Below are 8,501 nucleotides of genomic sequence, written 5' to 3' on the forward strand. Positions count from 1 at the left end.
TAGTCGAGGCCACCCATGGGAAGGGCCCCCGCCATCACGGCGGCTGGAGGACACCGCTGGATGCTGCCCAGGCCCAGCGGCCCTCCAGAAGTCAAGCTGTAGCACAGGTGTGGTTCTGGCATCGGGGCCCCCTGCCCCATCTCAGGGCCCCCAGAGAAGTGAAGGAGTGGGTCGAGCAGGACCCTAGAGCTCAGAGTGCCAGGCAGGCGAGGTGCGGTGTCTCTCTGTAAGACAACGGGCGGTCGGGAGGCAGCGTGGCACCTGGGCAGGGGCACAGGCTTTGGCATCAGGCAGACCTGGCTTCCCATCTTGGCTCTGTTGCATAATAGCTGTGTGACTTGGAGTAAGTCACTTAACCCCTCTGAGCCTCAGCTTTCTGATCTGTAAAATGGGGACAACAACAGCACTTACCTCCTAGAGTTGTTGGGAGGGTCCAAGTGCTTCCGTGCACGACAAAGCGCTTAGACCGGGGCCTGGCACACCGGGAGCGCTCGGGACAGGGCCACTGCACTACCGTTACTCGCAGCGCCCGCGGCCCTGAGCTTCACCTGCACTCGGTCCTCCAGTAACCCTCACGCTGGCACCTGCTGCTCTTCCACTTCACAGATGAGGAAACTGAGGCCCGGCAGGCGGACGGAACCTGCCCAGGGCTACGCGCCTCTGGAGGGACTGAGCCAGGACGGGAACCCGGGTGGACCTGCCCTGTGGCGCACAGCCTCCTGCGGGCAGGCGGGCGGGGACCGCAGGGTGACGGCGGCCTGGCAGAGCGTGAGCACCGACCCACCTGGAAGTACTGGACGGCAGAGGACTCCTCTGTCCGCTCGCTGAAGACGGACCGCTCGAGGGTGTGGCCCCGGCAGGTTTTCAGGATGTTGTAGAAGGAGCAGAAATCTGGACGGGGAAGCCAGGTCCCGGGGACCGCGGTCAGTGACCCAGCCCACAGGTCGGTGCACGTGGCCACCGGCTCACACCCTGGCTTCTCCCCCGGTGACGTTTACACGGGCACTGAGGGAGAAGGCAGGTCCCCGCCCTCTCAGGGGGTGCCTGGCGGAGTGAGTGGGAGCCTGACCACTAGACGCAGCCTGAGGAGGCTGTGAAGGACACGGGTGCCGACCCCGGCAAAGAACCCCAAGCCCACCCAGAAGCGCACGGCAGCCTCTGTGCGAGGCAGTGGGTGCAGGGGCTGCCACACCACTGTCCAGGAAGAGGGCCTGGGTACCTCCCAGGGACGCTCCCCAGGACGTGAGGTTAGCGTCCTCCAAAAAGAATACATCTGGGGGACCAGCAGGTGCCATGGTGGTTAAGGTGCTGGATACTCTCACATGGCCGACCATGGTTCGAGTCTCGGACCTAGCGGCTTGCTTTCTCACTTTCTCTCTCTCTGTCTCTCTGGTCAAACTAAAAATAAATTAATAAATAAATAAAATTAAATAATTTTTTTTTTTTTTAAAAAAGAACACATTTGGGGCCAGCACATGGAGTGGCAGTTAAGGTCACTGGACTGACTCCCACATGGACAACTGAGGTTTGAGTCCCAGACCCGGCAGCTTGCTTTCTCACTTTTTCTCTTTCTCTCTCTCTCACTCTGTCCCTCTCAGGTCAAATTTAAATAAATAAATAAATAGTCAAATAAATAAAGAATACATTAACGGACAAAGTGACCACTACATTGTACCAAGTCAAAGAAAAGTAGAACAGTATTTATAAGACAATCTCTCGGGGACAGCGGTGCAGTGACAGTGTGATACTCCATCCCATGCAGGAGAGGTCGTGGATTCATGTCCCATGATCCCCCTGGGCATGGCGACATGCCTGTGCCAGGCTGGCTGGGGCTGGGGGAGACTTCAGCCCAGGGACCCTGTTGAGGGTCTCTCTTCCTCCTCCTCCTCTTCAGAAGAAAAAAAAAAGTGAAAATAAAGGCAATTTTTAAAATAATAAAAATGCAGGACCAGCAGATGGTGTAATGGTTACATCGCTGGACTCCCATGTTGTCAACTACAGTTCGAATCCTGGACACAGCAGCTTACAACTCACACCAGGCACGTGTGCGTGTGTGCCCAGTATCCACAGAGGAGAATGGAGGAGAGGGATTGTAGTGTGACATCCCCCCACTGTGGCGTGATTTGTCACTTTCTGTCTCTCTGTCTCTCTGGTGAGGACACACACCCTATAGCAAAAATTTCTAAAAAGAAAAAAGAAAAAAATTTAAAATGAAAATGCAATGGGGGGACCAGCACTTGGTATAACGGCTATGTCACTGGACTCCCATGTAGTCAACCGCGGTTCGAGTCCCGGACCCGGTGGCTTAAACTCATACCAAGCATGTGTGCGTGCGTGCCCAAGATCCCGAGAGGAGAATGGAGGAGAAGGGATTGCGGCATGGCCATCCCCCCTGGGGGGTGATTTCTTGCTTTCTGTCTCTCTGTCTCTCTCTTTCTGGAGAGCACATGCGCCCTATAGCAAAAACTTCTCCAAAAAAAAGAAACTGCAATGGGATGAGAGGGTGACAGAGTTCTGGACACAGTGATGGCTCCACAGTGCGTTTATCCTTATATTTTCTAAATTTTTAATTGCCATGTGTGTGCACTCACCAGGGTGAGACAGAGGGACAGAGAGAAAGTACCCCCAGTCAGGGGTGGTCGTGCTGCAACCCCTTCTCCTGCATCTCTGCATCCTGCTGTGATCTGGGGCACACATGCAAATATATCTCTTTTTTTTAAAATTATTTATTTAACTTTATTAATTCACTTATTTTTTAATTTGACCAGAGAGAGACAGAGAGAGAGAGAGAAAAAAAGTGAGAAAGCAAGGCACCAGGTCCAGGACTCAAACTATGGTTGGCCACGTGAGAGTCCAGCACCTTACCCACCATGCCGCCCATTGGTCCCAGCCGGCGTTTGTTTCAAGCTGCCAAGGCTGGGACACAATTCATGGTCAGTCATGTGGGATCTGGCTCCCTTCACCACTAGGCCACGGGGCCTGCAATGGTGAATCCACTTAAGGCCAATAAACCTTATGCTCAAAAAGGGCTGAAATATGGAACCAGCAGTTGGCATAATGGCTATGTCGCTGGACTCCCACGTAGTTGACCGCAGTTCGTGTCCCAGACCCGGTGGCTTAAACTCACGCCGGGCGCGTGTGCATGCATGCCCAAGATCCTGAGAGGAGAATGGAGGAGAAGGGATTGCGGCGTGACCATCCTCTCTGGGGGGTGATTTCTCGCTTTCTGTCTCTGTCTCTCTCTGTCTGTCTGGTGAGCGCACGCGCCCTATAGCGATAAAACCTCTCCAAAAAGAAAAAAAAAAGGGCTGAAATAGTCTATTTGTTTTTCCCATGTATCTTATAAAAAATTTTTTTTTTAAATTGAAAAAGAAAAATACTTTTAATATAAACATTCTTATACTTGTAAACACTAGAGGAATTTATAGTATCTGGCTTTTTTCTGCTATAAGGTATGTGCACTTGGCAGTGAGAGGCGGAGACAGAGAGAAGGAAAGTGCAAGACTGCCCTGCGGGGGGACGGCCACTCTCCTCTCGGGGTTTTGGGGATGCACGCACACACGCGAGCCTGGCGTGATTTTTAAGTCACCGGACCCAGGGCTTGAAGTGCAGAGTCGGCCTGTGGGATCCAGCGCCTTCACCACCACGCCAACTAGAATACCCCTCTGATGGTTATCCTTGCGAGCGGGGTTTTTAACTTACGTTTCTATAACAAATTACATCATTTATGTCTGTAAAGAAAGAAATGGGGGGGGGCTACGTGGTGGCGTGGGGTGGGACACAGCGTTCTGTGCGGCCGACCCACCAGGAAGGCTCCAGATCTGTGCTCGGGCCACACGTACCCACAATCCTGTGAGGGGGCCGCAGGCGGGTGGCAGCGTCAGGCCCGTCGGGGGTACGACCTACCTCGCTTGCTCGTAAAATAAATAAGTAAACTGGAAAAGGGAGCCAGGCACGCCGGGCTGAGGTGCAGGGCCCCTGGCTGCTCCCGCCCACTACGAGCCTCCCCGCTGCCTCTGCCCGGGCCCTGGCTGCCCGGAGACCACCCAGGCCATGTGAGTCCCTTCTATCGGTGGCACTGACAACGTAAGGGACGCCAGGGGCAGACGGGGCGGCTGTGGACAGGCAGGCCTTCTGTGGCCCGGCCCCCGCACCCACCACCAGGCTCACTTGACTCCTCTGGTGACCAAGCCCCGTGGGGACCTTCCAACAGCCCCCAGTCCTGGGTGTCTCTCGCCAACACAGCTGAGCCCCCGCGTGTCCCCGAGGTGGGCCTGGGGAGGGGGCTCCAGTGGCATGTCTGTGCCCACAGCAAGGCCCCCCAGCCTCTAGGCCCCCATCTCACCCCGTCCTCACGCTCGTCCAGGGCTGCCTGCCAGGCTCCCGCAACAGGCCTGGGCAGTGGCCGCACCAGGCAGCTGGTGAGGACCCCAGAGGAGGGGACAGGAGAGCCCCCCTAGGCTGTGGAGGGGTGGCGAGGGGGGTCTGGGCAAGTGGCTGCTCTAAGCAGCACCAACAGATTTTGTTTTTCTTTCTTTTTTAAGAGAGAGTTTGCTACAGGGCACGTGTGTTCGCCAGAGAGACACAGAGACTGAAAGCCAGAAATCACCCACTGGGGGATGGTCACACCACAATCCCCGCTCCTCCATTCTTCCCTTCAGATTTTGAGCAGGCACGCACACATGCCCGGTGTGAGTTTAAGCCACCGGGTCCGGGACTTGAACCACGGTTGACTACATGGGAGTCCAACGACAGAGCCGTGACACGGTCTGCTGGTCCCAACGACTGGATTTCCACCTAGACGGGCGTTGCACGTGGGAACAGGACACCTGAGGACAGCGTGCACTCGCTGGGAGGAACGGGCTGCGGTCGACCCAGGTTCCATGCCCACGCCCGCCCGCACCCAGTCAGGGCCCAGGCGCTCTGGCCGCCGCCAGGACCGGAGGGGGACACGTACCGCTGGGCGTGGCGAACTGGATGAGCACGCTGTTGCAGCCCAGCGTGATGATGAAGGACTGCTTGCCCACGCGGCTGCACTCCGTCTCCCGGGACACCGAGCACTTGAACACGCACACGTCTTCATCTGTCGGAGGAGAGAGCGGGTGTGAGCGCTGGCTCCGCGGCACTACCCTTGCTTAAGCCTACATCCCCCCCTCAGGCCCCCAGATCCTCCCCGGGTGCCTGCCTGGCCCACACTGGGGACTGGGGACAGGTGGTGGCTGATCCGGCAGCAGGGATGCAGCCTGTGTCCTGCAGGAGCTCAGTGTCCAGCACCCACGTGGTGGCCTGGGCAGACACGGGGACCCAGCCTTGGCGCCTGGATAAGGCGTCTGGGCCCCCTGTTCTTTAAAAAAAAAACAAAACAAAACAATTGCCAGAGGGCATTTAAACTCACTGGAGACAGAGACGGAGAAAGAGAGAGAGAGAGAAAGCAAGAACCCTCCCCGCAGTGGGGACTGGCCAGGCTGCAATCGCTCCTCCTCCGTGTCCCCCTCCTTCCGGGATTCTGGGCGTGTACACACAGGTGCTTCTCCAGCTGCCCGGTCTGGGACTTGAACTGTGCTGCTGGCCATGTGGGATCCAGCCACCTTCACCACCACGCCGGGAGCTGGCCCTAGAGCCAATTCTCAGGATTTCTGTGGCCGCTTCCACACGGCTCATTCAGTGGATAACGACAAATTAAATGTACAGAGATGAGTGTAACAGCACATGTGGGAAAGATGCTTCAGAGTATCCTAAACTCCAAAGCACTCTTGAAAGAGAGCGACGCTTTTCGTCCCCGGCTGCTTGAGGCTATCCCGCCATCACGAATGACGCGGTGACGGTCCGGACCAGGAGATTCATGACCGACCGACGACTTCAGAGGAGACAAATGGCCGCGGGTGGCCTTCACCCCGGGAAGGCGACAGTACCTAAGGCAGAAACCCGGGGAGAACTAGCAAAGAGGTACAAGGCCACACCAGGTGGCATCTTTGGGTTTGGGTTCAGAACCCATTTTGGTGGTGGCAGGACAGCTGGCTTTGGCATGATTTACGATCCTTTGGATTATGCGAAGAAAAATGAACCCAGACATAGACTTGCGAGACATGGCCTTGATGAGAAGAAAAAGACGTCAAGAAAAGAGCGGAAGGAACGCAAGAAGAGAATGGAGAAAGTCAGGGGGGCTGCAAAGGCCAATGCTGGTGTTGGCAAAAAGTCGCAGGAGGAAAGATTCGCCAATGACTATCTGCGGTGATTGTGCGGATTTTTCATGAGAGGATTAATAAACTAAAAAAATTTTAAAAAGAAAGAACGACAAAATCGGAGGATTCGTACTTCCCGATTTCAAAGTGTACTATTAGGTCGTCGGGAAAGTCACGATGTATTTGTCTGTGTTCCCCATGCAAAAATGAATCCTGAGTTTCTCAACGACTCAATACAAAGGTATTAAAAAAAAAAAAAAAAAAAAGCCCACTGTAGGACTGGCAAAAGAACAGACATGTAGATCAATTCGATTCCAGAAATAAACCCTTACACTTATGATCAACTGCTTTTAGTTTTCTTTTCTTTTTTTAAGAATTATTTTATTTAAGTTTATTTATTTATTTACTTGTTTTAATCTGAAAAGAGAAGGACAGAGTGATAGAAAAAGAGAAAGGGTAAATGAGAAGGTGAGCCAACAGGTCCAGGACTCGAACCACAGGCATCTGGGAGCCCAGTACCCTTAACCACCACGTCACCTGCTGGTCCCAGTTAACTGATTTTCAACAGTGATGCCAAGAACATTCAATGGATTTTAAAAAAAATTAAAAAGTCTCTTGCACAAGTGGTACTGGGAGAACTGACTAACCATGGGGAAACAATATTACACTGAACCCGTACCTCACACCATATACAAACAATATTACACTGAACCCGTACCTCACACCATATACTAACTCTAAGTGGATCCATGACTTAAACACAAGGGGATTTCAGAAAGTGCATGGGGGGCTGGTAGGTGGTGTGGTGGTTAGGAATGCTAGACCCCCACATGACTAACAGCGGTTCAAGTCCCAGTTAGTTCAAGTCTCACTTTCTCTATAAAAGCTAAAACTATAAAACAGCAGAAAACGGGTGGCAAATCTCTGTGACCCTGGATTTGGCAATGAATTCCTAGATATGACACCAAAATAAAAAAAAAAAATAGCAGGGCAACAGGTGGTGTGGTCGTTAAGGGTGCTGGACTCCCACATGGATGACTATGGTTTGAGTCCTGGACCTGACAGCTTGCTTTCTCACTTTCTCTCTCCCTTTCTGGTCAAATTAAAATGGATGGATAAATTACTAAAGTTAAATAAAATAATAATTCTTTAAAAAAATAGGTAAACTGGATTTCATCAAGATTAAACACTTTTGTACATCAAAGGACACCATCAAGGGAATAAGAAGACGACCTACAGAATGGGAAAAATATTTGCAGAGCATTTATCTGATAAGGCTCAAGTGTCCAGAATATATAAAACCTTTTAACTCAACCCCCAAAAAGCAACCCGATTCAAAAATGGGCAGAAGACCTTCAACAGACATTTCTCCAAACGTGATACACAGATGGCCCGTAATACACTAGAATGGTAGAGTTGAAAACACAAACAGGAAAATACATGTTGGTGAGGATATGGAGAACTCTCAAACTCTGCTGGTGAAAATGTAAAATAGTTCTGCCGCAGGGGAAAACGGTCTGGCAGCTCTCAGAGTTAAACACAGAATAACCATTTGGCTGAGCAATTCCACTCCTAGGCATATCCCCAATGAAACTGAAAGCAGGGACTCAAACAAACACTCGGATGGAAATATGCATAGCAGCACTACCCACGATAGCCTATAGGCAGAAACACTACCCAAATGTCAACTGAGAAACAGAAAAACAAAATATGGGGGCCAGCAGTTGGCATAATGGCTATGTCGCTGGACTCCCACGTGGTCGACCATAGTTCGAGTCCCAGATCCCGTGGCTTAAGCACACACCAGGCGCATTTGTGTGCATGCCCAAGATCCTGGGAGGAGAATGGAGAAGAAGGGATTGCAGCGTGGCTGTCCATCCTGGGGGGTGATTTCTCGCTTTCTGTCTCTGTCTCTCCCTGCCTTTCTGGGGAGTACATGCGCCCTATAGCAAACACCTCTCCAAAAAAAAGAAAAATTAAATATGGCATATCCAAAAAGTGGAATATTATTCAGCCAGAAAAAGGAATGGTGTCCTGACACATGCTGTCATATGGAAGAACCTCAGAAATGTTAAGTGCAAGAAGCAAAACACCGAAGTCATGCACACGTACGATGTATGACACCGTTTATATGAAATATTCAGAACCGGTAAATCCATAGAGATAGAAAGCAGATTTGAGGTTGCTAAGGGCTGGGAGAAGTCAGAAAAGAGGACTACTTGTTTCGTGGATATGGGTTTGTTTCTGGGGTGAAGAAAACGTTTTGTAAGTAGACCCAGCTGTTGTGGCCCAAGTGACAAAACCTGCTGGAGACAACAG

General features: G+C 52.0%; 1 protein-coding gene across 1 annotated transcript in view; it reads right to left on the reverse strand.

Annotated features, from left to right (window-relative positions):
- CARM1 (coactivator associated arginine methyltransferase 1) overlaps positions 1-5,083 on the reverse strand; it is a gene marked incomplete at its 5' end in the record, with an annotated part of 19,444 nt that extends 14,361 nt beyond the window's left edge. The window contains 2 exon segments of the mRNA XM_027765545.1: positions 785-891; positions 4,958-5,083. Coding sequence (XP_027621346.1) covers positions 785-891; positions 4,958-5,083 — 233 coding nt within the window.
- Positions 5,084-8,501: the final 3,418 nt, after the last annotated feature.

Source organism: Tupaia chinensis, unplaced genomic scaffold, assembly GCF_000334495.1.
Source record: "Tupaia chinensis unplaced genomic scaffold, TupChi_1.0 Scaffold138665_1, whole genome shotgun sequence".
Lineage (NCBI taxonomy): Eukaryota > Metazoa > Chordata > Mammalia > Scandentia > Tupaiidae > Tupaia > Tupaia belangeri.